Source organism: Nerophis lumbriciformis, linkage group LG14, assembly GCF_033978685.3.
Source record: "Nerophis lumbriciformis linkage group LG14, RoL_Nlum_v2.1, whole genome shotgun sequence".
NCBI classification, from domain to species: domain Eukaryota; kingdom Metazoa; phylum Chordata; class Actinopteri; order Syngnathiformes; family Syngnathidae; genus Nerophis; species Nerophis lumbriciformis.
The window spans coordinates 44,584,349-44,600,628 of record NC_084561.2 but is presented as its reverse complement, the minus strand read 5'-3'; the positions used below and the strand labels follow the sequence as shown (position 1 = coordinate 44,600,628).

General features: G+C 35.1%; 1 protein-coding gene across 3 annotated transcripts in view; it reads left to right on the top strand.

Annotated features, from left to right (window-relative positions):
• LOC133616336 (ankyrin repeat domain-containing protein 13C-like) overlaps window positions 1–16,280 on the top strand; it is a 74,769-nt gene that overhangs the window by 40,143 nt on the left and 18,346 nt on the right. For all 3 annotated transcript variants that reach the window (XR_012050822.1, XR_012050821.1, XM_061975475.2), the window contains one exon: window positions 14,349–14,394. Coding sequence is in view for 1 of the 3 variants with exons in the window: in XM_061975475.2 (XP_061831459.1) it covers window positions 14,349–14,394 (46 nt within the window). In the remaining 2 variants the exon portion in view is untranslated. The remainder of the gene's footprint in view (window positions 1–14,348; window positions 14,395–16,280) is intronic.

Genomic DNA, 16,280 nt, shown 5'->3' with positions numbered 1-16,280 from the left:
GATGATCATATAGTAGATGTAGATGATCATATAGTTGATGTAGATGATCATATAGTTGATGTAGATGATCATATAGTAGATGTAGATGATCATATAGTAGATGTAGATGATCATATAGTAGATGTAGATGATCATATAGTTGATGTAGATGATCATATAGTTGATGTAGATGATCATATAGTAGATGTAGATGATCATATAGTAGATGTAGATGATCATATAGTTGATGTAGATGATCATATAGTTGATGTAGATGATCATATAGTAGATGTAGATGATCATATAGTAGATGTAGATGATCATATAGTAGATGTAGATGATCATATAGTAGATGTAGATGATCATATAGTAGATGTAGATGATCATATAGTTGATGTAGATGATCATATAGTTGATGTAGATGATCATATAGTAGATGTAGATGATCATATAGTAGATGTAGATGATCATATAGTAGATGTAGATGATCATATAGTAGATGTAGATGATCATATAGTTGATGTAGATGATCATATAGTAGATGTAGATGATCATATAGTAGATGTAGATGATCATATAGTAGATGTAGATGATCATATAGTAGATGTAGATGATCATATAGTTGATGTAGATGATCATATAGTAGATGTAGATGATCATATAGTTGATGTAGATGATCATATAGTAGATGTAGATGATCATATAGTAGATGTAGATGATCATATAGTAGATGTAGATGATCATATAGTAGATGTAGATGATCATATAGTTGATGTAGATGATCATATAGTTGATGTAGATGATCATATAGTAGATGTAGATGATCATATAGTTGATGTAGGTGATCATATAGTAGATGTAGATGATCATATAGTAGATGTAGATGATCATATAGTTGATGTAGATGATCATATAGTAGATGTAGATGATCATATAGTAGATGTAGATGATCATATAGTAGATGTAGATGATCATATAGTAGATGTAGATGATCATATAGTTGATGTAGATCAGGGGTGCTCACACTTTTTCTGCAGGCGAGCTACTTTTCAATTGATCAAGTCGTGGGGATCTACCTCATTCATATATAATTTATATTTACTTATTTATGAAATATATGTTTTTGTTAACAAGTTAGAGGTGTTTAATGATAATGCAAGCATGTTTAACACATATAGTTAATATTGTTAATAAATTAATGGTGTTTAATGATAATACAAGTATGTTTAATACATATAGTTAATATTGTTAACAAGTAAAGGGTGTTTAAAGATAATAAAAGCATGTTTAACTCATATAGTTAATATTGTTAAAAAATTAAAGGTGTTTAATGATAATACAAGCATGTTTAACACATAGTTAATATTGTTAAAAAATTAAAGGTGTTTAATGATAATACAAGAATGTTTAATACATATAGTTAATATTGTTAACAAGTTAAAGGTGTTTAAAGATAATACAAGCATGTTTAACACATATAGTTAATATTGTTAATAAGTTAAAGGTGTTTAAAGATAATACAAGCATGTTTAACACATATAGATTCCTTTCTTTCATGAAGACAAGAATATAAGTTGGTGTATTACCTGATTCTGATGACTTGCATTGATAGGAATCAGACAGTGGTGCTGATAAGGTCCGCATTTTCGAATGGAGGAGAAAAAAAGTCCTCCTTTCTGTCCAATACCACATGAAAGTGGTTGGTTTTTGGCATCTTATTTGTCCAGCTTCCGTACTCCTTTGTATACACTTTACAAGAAATACATTGTCGGCAAACTCCGTAGCTTGCTAGCTTGTGCACGCCAGCTTTCTGAGACTCTTATTTTGTTAGCGCAACTGTGCAACTGTGCAGTCGGTCTTTGGAGTTTTGACGACAGGTACGGCGCCAGAGTCTGTTGAAATAAAGTGTTTCTCGCCTTCCAGTCGGTAATTTTAATGAGCTGGCAGCAGCCAGTGTCATCTCAGAAAGCCCTCGGGTGCCGTGAATGTCAATCAAGTGACGAAAATGACGTCATTGTGAAGATTTATGATCGCTCATTTTTAGGACTATTTTTTTAATGCCTGGCTGGTGATCGACTGACACACCCTCCGAGATCGACCGGTAGCTCGCGATCGACGTAATGAGCACCCCTGCCCTAGGGTAAACTGGGTGTAACACACGGCACACTGATAAGGCTTAACCTATTGTGACTATAACAATCTACAAGGTTAATGTAGGTTGCTTCTCTTTCTCCCCTTCCATTTTCCTGCATCCTTTCGTATCTCAAGTTATCATTACGTATATGTATTGTTGCATTTAAACAACTGTATTGTTGATAATAAAGGTAAATTATTGGTATTGTTCATTATCAATAGCGCTATTTCTATTGGTATTTGTATTGATCCATTGGTAGTGTAATAATGCTCATTGTCATTTCTGTATTATTTTTTGCTAACTGCTTATTTGCTAATACTTTTACCATCATATTTGTACATGTCGTATTTGCTGATGTTGCTCTATTGTTGTTGTTGTTGTTGTTTGCTGTTGTTGTTTTTGTCTCTCTGTCTAATCCCCCTCTTGTCCCCACAATTTCCCCCTCTGTCTTCTTTTTTTTCACTTTCTATCCCCTCCTGCTCCGGCCCGGCTGCACTAAATGATAATATAAATACATTTAATAAAGTCAAATACAAATAAGGCAACAAGAGAAGTATCCTACACTTCTCTTTTGTAAAGTAAATCTGAACAGCCAAAATGGGCACCTACATCTACTATATGATCATCTACATCTACTATATGATCATCTACATCTACTATATGATCATCTACATCTACTATATGATCATCTACATCAACTATATGATCATCTACATCTACTATATGATCATCTACATCTACTATATGATCATCTACATCTACTATATGATCATCTACATCTACTATATGATCATCTACATCTACTATATGATCATCTACATCAACTATATGATCATCTACATCTACTATATGATCATCTACATCAACTATATGATCATCTACATCTACTATATGATCATCTACATCAACTATATGATCATCTACATCTACTATATGATCATCTACATCTACTATATGATCATCTACATCATCTATATGATCATCTACATCAACTATATGATCATCTACATCTACTATATGATCATCTACATCTACTATATGATCATCTACATCAACTATATGATCATCTACATCTACTATATGATCATCTACATCAACTATATGATCATCTACATCTACTATATGATCATCTACATCTACTATATGATCATCTACATCTACTATATGATCATCTACATCTACTATATGATCATCTACATCAACTATATGATCATCTACATCAACTATATGATCATCTACATCAACTATATGATCATCTACATCTACTATATGATCATCTACATCTACTATATGATCATCTACATCTACTATATGATCATCTACATCTACTATATGATCATCTACATCAACTATATGATCATCTACATCAACTATATGATCATCTACATCTACTATATGATCATCTACATCTACTATATGATCATCTACATCTACTATATGATCATCTACATCAACTATATGATCATCTACATCTACTATATGATCATCTACATCTACTATATGATCATCTACTATATGATCATCTACATCAACTATATGATCATCTACATCTACTATATGATCATCTACATCAACTATATGATCATCTACATCTACTATATGATCATCTACATCTACTATATGATCATCTACTATATGATCATCTACATCAACTATATGATCATCTACATCTACTATATGATCATCTACATCAACTATATGATCATCTACATCTACTATATGATCATCTACATCAACTATATGATCATCTACATCAACTATATGATCATCTACATCTACTATATGATCATCTACATCTATATGATCATCTACATCAACTATATGATCATCTACATCAACTATATGATCATCTACATCTACTATATGATCATCTACATCTACTATATGATCATCTACATCTACTATATGATCATCTACATCTACTATATGATCATCTACATCAACTATATGATCATCTACATCAACTATATGATCATCTACATCTACTATATGATCATCTACATCTGCTATATGATCATCTACATCAACTATATGATCATCTACATCTACTATATGATCATCTACATCTACTATATGATCATCTACATCTACTATATGATCATCTACATCTACTATATGATCATCTACATCTACTATATGATCATCTACATCTACTATATGATCATCTACATCTACTATATGATCATCTACATCATCTATATGATCATCTACATCAACTATATGATCATCTACATCTACTATATGATCATCTACATCTACTATATGATCATCTACATCTACTATATGATCATCTACATCTACTATATGATCATCTACATCAACTATATGATCATCTACATCAACTATATGATCATCTACATCTACTATATGATCATCTACATCAACTATATGATCATCTACATCAACTATATGATCATCTACATCTACTATATGATCATCTACATCTACTATATGATCATCTACATCTACTATATGATCATCTACATCAACTATATGATCATCTACATCTACTATATGATCATCTACATCTACTATATGATCATCTACTATATGATCATCTACATCAACTATATGATCATCTACATCAACTATATGATCATCTACATCTACTATATGATCATCTACATCAACTATATGATCATCTACATCAACTATATGATCATCTACATCTACTATATGATCATCTACATCTATATGATCATCTACATCAACTATATGATCATCTACATCAACTATATGATCATCTACATCTACTATATGATCATCTACATCTACTATATGATCATCTACATCTACTATATGATCATCTACATCTACTATATGATCATCTACATCAACTATATGATCATCTACATCAACTATATGATCATCTACATCTACTATATGATCATCTACATCTACTATATGATCATCTACATCAACTATATGATCATCTACATCTACTATATGATCATCTACATCTACTATATGATCATCTACATCAACTATATGATCATCTACATCTACTATATGATCATCTACATCTACTATATGATCATCTACATCTACTATATGATCATCTACATCTACTATATGATCATCTACATCTACTATATGATCATCTACATCAACTATATGATCATCTACATCAACTATATGATCATCTACATCTACTATATGATCATCTACATCTACTATATGATCATCTACATCTACTATATGATCATCTACATCTACTATATGATCATCTACATCTACTATATGATCATCTACATCTACTATATGATCATCTACATCTACTATATGATCATCTACATCTACTATATGATCATCTACATCTACTATATGATCATCTACATCAACTATATGATCATCTACATCTACTATATGATCATCTACATCTACTATATGATCATCTACATCTACTATATGATCATCTACATCTACTATATGATCATCTACATCTACTATATGATCATCTACATCTACTATATGATCATCTACATCAACTATATGATCATCTACATCAACTATATGATCATCTACATCTACTATATGATCATCTACATCTACTATATGATCATCTACATCAACTATATGATCATCTACATCAACTATATGATCATCTACATCAACTATATGATCATCTACATCTACTATATGATCATCTACATCAACTATATGATCATCTACATCAACTATATGATCATCTACATCTACTATATGATCATCTACATCAACTATATGATCATCTACATCTACTATATGATCATCTACATCAACTATATGATCATCTACATCAACTATATGATCATCTACATCTACTATATGATCATCTACATCAACTATATGATCATCTACATCAACTATATGATCTACATCTACTATATGATCATCTACATCTACTATATGATCATCTACATCTACTATATGATCATCTACATCTACTATATGATCATCTACATCAACTATATGATCATCTACATCAACTATATGATCATCTACATCAACTATATGATCATCTACATCTACTATATGATCATCTACATCAACTATATGATCATCTACATCTACTATATGATCATCTACATCTACTATATGATCATCTACATCAACTATATGATCATCTACATCTACTATATGATCATCTACATCTACTATATGATCATCTACATCAACTATATGATCATCTACATCTACTATATGATCATCTACATCTACTATATGATCATCTACATCAACTAAATGATCATCTACATCTACTATATGATCATCTACATCTACTATATGATCATCTACATCAACTATATGATCATCTACATCTACTATATGATCATCTACATCTACTATATGATCATCTACATCAACTATATGATCATCTACATCTACTATATGATCATCTACATCTACTATATGATCATCTACATCTACTATATGATCATCTACATCTACTATATGATCATCTACATCAACTATATGATCATCTACATCAACTATATCATCATCTACATCTACTATATGATTTGCCTGAGAAGCTGGACAGGACACCAAAAAAAAAAAAAAAAATTTTTATTTTTTTTAATAATGTAATGCGATCTACCAATACTACCTTTGCGATCGACTGGTAGATCGCGATCGACGTATTGAGCACCCCTGATGTAGATGATCCTATTGTTGATGTAGATGATCATATAGTTGATGTAGATGATCATATAGTTGATGTAGATGATCATATAGTAGATGTAGATGATCATATAGTAGATGTAGATGATCATATAGTAGATGTAGATGATCATATAGTAGATGTAGATGATCATATAGTTGATGTAGATGATCATATAGTAGATGTAGATGATCATATAGTTGATGTAGATGATCATATAGTTGATGTAGATGATCATATAGTTGATGTAGATGATCATATAGTTGATGTAGATGATCATATAGTAGATGTAGATGATCATATAGTAGATGTAGATGATCATATAGTTGATGTAGATGATCATATAGTAGATGTAGATGATCATATAGTTGATGTAGATGATCATATAGTAGATGTAGATGATCATATAGTAGATGTAGATGATCATATAGTTGATGTAGATGATCATATAGTAGATGTAGATGATCATATAGTTGATGTAGATGATCATATAGTAGATGTAGATGATCATATAGTAGATGTAGATGATCATATAGTTGATGTAGATGATCATATAGTAGATGTAGATGATCATATAGTTGATGTAGATGATCATATAGTTGATGTAGATGATCATATAGTTGATGTAGATGATCATATAGTTGATGTAGATGATCATATAGTTGATGTAGATGATCATATAGTTGATGTAGATGATCATATAGTTGATGTAGATGATCATATAGTTGATGTAGATGATCATATAGTAGATGTAGATGATCATATAGTAGATGTAGATGATCATATAGTAGATGTAGATGATCATATAGTAGATGTAGATGATCATATAGTAGATGTAGATGATCATATAGTAGATGTAGATGATCATATAGTTGATGTAGATGATCATATAGTAGATGTAGATGATCATATAGTAGATGTAGATGATCATATAGTTGATGTAGATGATCATATAGTAGATGTAGATGATCATATAGTTGATGTAGATGATCATATAGTTGATGTAGATGATCATATAGTTGATGTAGATGATCATATAGTTGATGTAGATGATCATATAGTTGATGTAGATGATCATATAGTTGATGTAGATGATCATATAGTTGATGTAGATGATCATATAGGTGATGTAGATGATCATATAGTAGATGTAGATGATCATATAGTTGATGTAGATGATCATATAGTTGATGTAGATGATCATATAGTAGATGTAGATGATCATATAGTAGATGTAGATGATCATATAGTAGATGTAGATGATCATATAGTAGATGTAGATGATCATATAGTTGATGTAGATGATCATATAGTTGATGTAGATGATCATATAGTAGATGTAGATGATCATATAGTAGATGTAGATGATCATATAGTTGATGTAGATGATCATATAGTAGATGTAGATGATCATATAGTTGATGTAGATGATCATATAGTTGATGTAGATGATCATATAGTTGATGTAGATGATCATATAGTAGATGTAGATGATCATATAGTAGATGTAGATGATCATATAGTAGATGTAGATGATCATATAGTAGATGTAGATGATCATATAGTAGATGTAGATGATCATATAGTTGATGTAGATGATCATATAGTAGATGTAGATGATCATATAGTAGATGTAGATGATCATATAGTTGATGTAGATGATCATATAGTAGATGTAGATGATCATATAGTTGATGTAGATGATCATATAGTTGATGTAGATGATCATATAGTTGATGTAGATGATCATATAGTTGATGTAGATGATCATATAGTTGATGTAGATGATCATATAGTTGATGTAGATGATCATATAGTTGATGTAGATGATCATATAGGTGATGTAGATGATCATATAGTAGATGTAGATGATCATATAGTTGATGTAGATGATCATATAGTTGATGTAGATGATCATATAGTAGATGTAGATGATCATATAGTAGATGTAGATGATCATATAGTTGATGTAGATGATCATATAGTAGATGTAGATGATCATATAGTAGATGTAGATGATCATATAGTTGATGTAGATGATCATATAGTAGATGTAGATGATCATATAGTTGATGTAGATGATCATATAGTAGATGTAGATGATCATATAGTAGATGTAGATGATCATATAGTAGATGTAGATGATCATATAGTAGATGTAGATGATCATATAGTAGATGTAGATGATCATATAGTAGATGTAGATGATCATATAGTTGATGTAGATGATCATATAGTAGATGTAGATGATCATATAGTAGATGTAGATGATCATATAGTAGATGTAGATGATCATATAGTAGATGTAGATGATCATATAGTAGATGTAGATGATCATATAGTTGATGTAGATGATCATATAGTAGATGTAGATGATCATATAGTAGATGTAGATGATCATATAGTAGATGTAGATGATCATATAGTTGATGTAGATGATCATATAGTTGATGTAGATGATCATATAGTAGATGTAGATGATCATATAGTAGATGTAGATGATCATATAGTTGATGTAGATGATCATATAGTAGATGTAGATGATCATATAGTAGATGTAGATGATCATATAGTAGATGTAGATGATCATATAGTAGATGTAGATGATCATATAGTTGATGTAGATGATCATATAGTAGATGTAGATGATCATATAGTAGATGTAGATGATCATATAGTTGATGTAGATGATCATATAGTAGATGTAGATGATCATATAGTAGATGTAGATGATCATATAGTTGATGTAGATGATCATATAGTAGATGTAGATGATCATATAGTTGATGTAGATGATCATATAGTAGATGTAGATGATCATATAGTAGATGTAGATGATCATATAGTAGATGTAGATGATCATATAGTAGATGTAGATGATCATATAGTAGATGTAGATGATCATATAGTAGATGTAGATGATCATATAGTAGATGTAGATGATCATATAGTAGATGTAGATGATCATATAGTTGATGTAGATGATCATATAGTAGATGTAGATGATCATATAGTAGATGTAGATGATCATATAGTAGATGTAGATGATCATATAGTAGATGTAGATGATCATATAGTAGATGTAGATGATCATATAGTTGATGTAGATGATCATATAGTAGATGTAGATGATCATATAGTAGATGTAGATGATCATATAGTAGATGTAGATGATCATATAGTTGATGTAGATGATCATATAGTTGATGTAGATGATCATATAGTAGATGTAGATGATCATATAGTAGATGTAGATGATCATATAGTTGATGTAGATGATCATATAGTAGATGTAGATGATCATATAGTAGATGTAGATGATCATATAGTAGATGTAGATGATCATATAGTAGATGTAGATGATCATATAGTTGATGTAGATGATCATATAGTTGATGTTCATATAGTAGATGTAGATGATCATATAGTAGATGTAGATGATCATATAGTTGATGTAGATGATCATATAGTAGATGTAGATGATCATATAGTAGATGTAGATGATCATATAGTAGATGTAGATGATCATATAGTAGATGTAGATGATCATATAGTTGATGTAGATGATCATATAGTAGATGTAGATGATCATATAGTAGATGTAGATGATCATATAGTAGATGTAGATGATCATATAGTTGATGTAGATGATCATATAGTAGATGTAGATGATCATATAGTAGATGTAGATGATCATATAGTAGATGTAGATGATCATATAGTTGATGTAGATGATCATATAGTTGATGTAGATGATCATATAGTTGATGTAGATGATCATATAGTAGATGTAGATGATCATATAGTAGATGTAGATGATCATATAGTAGATGTAGATGATCATATAGTTGATGTAGATGATCATATAGTTGATGTAGATGATCTATATCTGCTGTACACATTTACAAATCCCAAAAGCAGTGAAGTTGTCAGGTTGTGTAAATGGTAAATAAAAAGAGAATACAACAAATCCTTTTCAACTTATATTCAATTGAATAGACTGCAAAGACAATATGTTTAATGTCGGAACTGAGAAACGTTATTTTTTGCAAATATTAGCTCATTTGGAATTCGATGCCTGCAACATGTTTCAAAAAAGACTGATAAAGTTGAGGAATGCTCATCAAAGTCTTATTTGGAACATCCCACAGGTGAACAGGCTAATTGGGAACAGGTGGATTTCACCATCTACACTCCGTAATATCATCAAAATGGTAGGAGAATCTGGAGAAATCACTGCACGTAGCATTGAATGCCCGTGACCTTGGTACTGCATCAAAAAGCGACATCGGTGTGTAAAGGATATCACCACATGGGCTCAGGAACACTTCAGAAAACCACTGTCAGTACGGTAACTACAGTTGGTCGCTACATCTGTAAGTGCAACTTAAAACTCTACTATGCAAAGCCAAAGCAATTTATCAACAACACCCAGAAACGCTTCGCTGGGCCCGAGCTCATCTGAGATGGACTGATGCTGATGCAAAGTGGAAAAGTGTTCTGTGGTCTGACGAGTCCACATTTCAAATTGTTTTTGGAAACTGTGGATTTCGTGTCCTCCGGACCAAAGAGGAAAAGAACCATCCGGACTGTTCTAGGTGCAAAGTGTAAAAGGCAGCATGTGTGATGGTATGGGGGTGTATTAGTGGCCAAGACATGGGTAACTTACACATCTGTGAAGGCGCTATTAATGCTGAAAGGTACATACAGGTTTTGGAGCAACATATGTTGTTAACATGGACGCCCCTGCTTATTTCAGCAAGACAATGCCAAGCCTAAAATAGCACAGCGGAGACCCCCGGACTGTTGAACAACTTAAGCTGTACATCAAGCAAGAATGGGAAAGAAATCCACTTCAAAAATGTGTCTCCTCAGTTCCCAAAACTTTACTGAGTGTTGTTAAAAGGAAAGGCCATGTAACACAGTGGTAAAAATGCCATTTTTGCAATGTGTTGCTGCCATTAAATTTTAAGTTAATGATTATTTGCACAAAAAAAAAACAAGTTTCTCAGTGTGAACATTAAATATCTTGTCTTTGCAGTCTATTCAATTGAATATAAGTTGAAAAGGATTTGTTGTATTCTCTTTTTATTTACCATTTACACAACCTGACAACTTCACTGCTTTTGGCTTTTGTAAATAAAATGTGCCCTTAAGTGGATTTTACTTCTGCCATAAATCCTCGGTTGTTGTATTGTCAAGTTCATCATAGTCCAGGCATCCTGGACGCCCAACTTTTAGCGGAATTGCACTATTCTTCTAGCCCAGTGATTCTCAAGCTGTAGTGGTATGCAGACTCCATCTAGTGGTATGTCAAAGAATAACTTTAATTAAATATCGGAATGTTCTGATGCTGATACGGCTCTGTTTGGAGAGATTGATACCGGAGAGTGCTTGTAACTAAATCTCCGATACCACACTACGGTATTTTGTAAGAAATGTTGTGCGCGACCAGTCGTCCTCTCAGGGAATACAACACACTGGTCACTCCCAAGTTCTTTTGGATGACATTAATGTTGAGTAAGAAGGACCCCAGAGACAGAATTGTACAATACCAAGTTTTACTGAAGCTTCAGGAGACCCGCCCTTACAACACAACCATAGCATCAGCAAGCAAGGTCTAAATCCAAACAAAAAGAGTCAGCTTATGTAGAGCGAAAACAACCCCTCTCGCCCAGAAAGAAAAGCAGCTGCTTCTTCAAAACCGTTAAGGAGCTGGCCAAAACAGCTCTGTGAGCCGACAAACAGGAGCTTTTAAGACAAAACAAAAAGAGTATACTAGCGGACCTAAGAAGAAAAACCCAAAGAGTTCACATGGGAAAACACGATTATTATATTGACTACAGCAAATAAAAGGCAACCATGTATTTATTTTTCTTCAGATTGCATGAAAAGGCTTTGTTAGATAATTACCGTATTTTCCGCACTATTAGCCGCACCTAAAAACCACAAATTTACTCAAAAGCTGACAGTGCGGCTTATAACCCGGTGCGCTTTATATATGGATTAATATTAAGATTCATTTTCATGAAGTTTCGGTCTCGCAACTACGGTAAACAGCCGCCATCTTTTTTCCCCGTAGAAGAGGAAGTGCTTCTTCTTCTACGCAAGCAACCGCCAAGGTAAGCACCCGCCCCCATAGAACAGGAAGCGCTTCTTCTTCTACTGTAAGCAACCACCCGCCCGCGTAGAAGAAGAAGAAGCGCGCGGATATTACGTTTCATTTCCTTTGTGTGTTTACATCTGTAAAGACCACAAAATGGCTCCTACTAAGCGACAGGTTTCCGGTTCATGAAAAGACGCAATCTCTCCATCCGCACACGGACTACTATTTCACAGCAACTGCCTAAAGACTTTCAAGAAAAGCTGGCTACTTTCCGTGCATATTGTAAAAACAAGATAGCTGAAAAAAAGATCCGGCCAGAGAACATTATCAACATGGACGAGGTTCCACTGACTTTTGATATTCCTGTGAACCGCACTGTGGATACAACGGGAGCACGTACGGTGAATATTCGCACCACAGGGAATGAGAAGTCATCCTTCACTGTGGTTCTAGCTTGCCATGCTAATGGCCAGAAACTTCCACCCATGGTGATATTCAAAAGGAAGACCTTGCCAAAAGAGACCTTTCCAGCCGGCGTCATCATAAAAGCTAACTCGAAGGGATGGATGGATGAAGAAAAGGTGAGCGAGTGGTTAAGGTAAGTTTACGCGAAGAGGCCGGGTGGCTTTTTTCACGCAGCTCCGTCCATGTTGATATACGACTCCATGCGCGCCCACATCACGCTGGTTTTTAATATATTATTAAAGTTTGACTGACCTATCTGACTGTTTTTTTGACATTCCTTTAGCGCAGTTAGATGCGGCTTATAACACGGGGCGGCTTATAGGTGGACAAAGTTTTGAAATATGCCGTTCATTGAAGGCGCGGCTTTTAACCCAGGGCGCCTTATGGTGCGGAAAATACGGTACATAGAACAGAGGTCCTTAACCATAGGGCCCGGGCACATTGCTGGGCGGCCAAAAAATATGTGTTTGTAAACTGTGGTCCGTATGCAGTACTCAGCTGTAGTACACTTTTCCACCACTCGTGGCAGTAATGACAATATCAAACAAGCATAAGAAGACTGCTGGAGCTAAAGTCAGAGAAGTTTCATAAGCGCAAAAATTATGACTAAAGTGGTGAAGATGTAATTTAATCATATTGACAGAAATATTAAACCATTCATTTAATCAAATATCATTATTGTATTTACTTTAGATGCAATCCTGGAATATGATTCAAATCCAGTGTTGATATTTGCGTGGGCCCCGGGCCCCTGTGTAGTGTAAAAGGTTGCCAACCCTGATGTAAACAGAAGTGTATGAGTGGAAATATACACCCCATTATTGTCAGCCATCTTCTATGACTCATTACTATTTGTAGTCGTGTTAGTGTGGACAAGCTCTTATGTGGACTTGAGTCAGCCAGTCCCAGGGTTGTGGAGATGAAGGTCTTGGTCACGGAGCCCGTATATGAGTCAATGTGAATGATGGAGAAGGTCATCATGGCAGACTCACATTTCACCTGCTGATCTTCTCTCCTTGCAGCTTGGAGACTTTTACTTGGAGCTTCACTGGGACTTCCAGAGTTGGGGTGAGTCAAGTAGTCCAAAGTCTCACACCAGCTGGCTAGACCACGGTCTCTCCTCGGGACTCTGGAGCTACATTAGGGCCAACAGTGATGTACTTGAAACAATCAGAAAATCCAGTTTTGATGGTAAATTTAGAACAAAATGAGATATAAATATGAGTCATTCTTTTGAATCAATTCTTCATTTTCATTAGAGATTCTGTTTGTTTTTGTTTTTGTTTTTTTGTTGTTGTTTTTTTGCAAGTTTATTTAGCACCAAAGTTGTGGACAACGTCACCAACGTGGCCATTTAAAAAAAGTGAGGTTGTGTAGTTGCTTATTTTGGTCTGCGTTAATCCCACGATGGTCTCCCAGCTCCTCATGACAAAGAAAAACACAAGTCCGGTAGGTTGGCGGTCCGAGCATGATGCCACGCCCCCCCAAACCCCTCTCAGTTAATGCCACGCCCCTCCAGGTAAAATCCGAGCTGTCTGTCGTGAAGCTACGCCCCTCTCAGTTAACGCCACGCCCCCCCCAGGTGAAATCCGAGCTGTACGTATTAAAGCCACGCCCCTCTCAGTTGATGCCACGCCCCCAGGTAAAATCCGAGTTGTCTGTAATAATGCCACGCCCCTCTCAGTTGATACTACACCCCCAATGTGAAATATGAGCGGTTTGTCATGAAGCCACGCCCCCTCAGTTAATACCACGCCCCCTGGGGGGAAATCCAAGCTGTCTGTCATGATGCCACGCCTCTTTAAGTTGATGCCACACCTCCAGGTGAAATCTTAGTTGTTCGTCAGGAAGCCACGCCCCTCTCAGTTGATGCTACTCCCCCAATGTGAAATCCGAGGTGTTTGTCATGAAGCCCCGCCCCTCTCAGTTTATGCCACGCCCCCCCCAGTGAAATCCAAGTTGTCCGTAATAATGCCACCCCCCCCAGGTGAAATCTTAGTTGTCTGTCATGAAGCCCCGCCCCTCTCAGTTGATGCTATACACCCCCAATGTGAAATCCGAGGTGTTTGTCATGAAGCCACGCCCCTCTCAGTTTATGCCACGCCCCCCCCAGTGAAATCCAAGCTGTCCGTAATAATGCCACGCCCCCAGGTGAAATCTTAGTTGTCTGTCATGAAGCCCCGCCCCTCTCAGTTGATGCTACTCCCCCAATGTGAAATCCGAGGTGTTTGTCATGAAGCCACGCCCCTCTCAGTTTATGCCACGCCCCCCCCAGTGAAATCCAAGCTGTCCGTAATAATGCCACGCCCCCAGGTGAAATCTTAGTTGTCTGTCATGAAGCCCCGCCCCTCTCAGTTGATGCTATACACCCCCAATGTGAAATCCGAGGTGTTTGTCATGAAGCCACGCCCCTCTCAGTTTATGCCACGCCCCCCCAGTGAAATCCAGGCTGTCCGTAATAATGCCACGCCCCCAGGTGAAATCTTAGTTGTCTGTCATGAAACCCCGCCCCTCTCAGTTGATGCTACACCCCCAATGTGAAATCCGAGGTGTTTGTCATGAAGCCACGCCCCTCTCAGTTTATGCCACGCCCCCCCCCCGTGAAATCCAAGCTGTCCGTAATAATGCCACGCCCCCAGGTGAAATCTTAGTTGTCTGTCATGAAGCCCCGCCCCTCTCAGTTGATGCTACTCCCCCAATGTGAAATCAGAGGTGTTTGTCATGAAGCCACGCCCCTCTCAGTTTATGCCACGCCCCCCCCAGTGAAATCCAAGCTGTCCGTAATAATGCCACGCCCCCAGGTGAAATCTTAGTTGTCTGTCATGAAGCCCCGCCCCTCTCAGTTGATGCTACACCCCCAATGTGAAATCCGAGGTGTTTGTCATGAAGCCACGCCCCTCTCAGTTTATGCCACGCCCCCCCAGTGAAATCCAAGCTGTCCGTAATAATGCCAC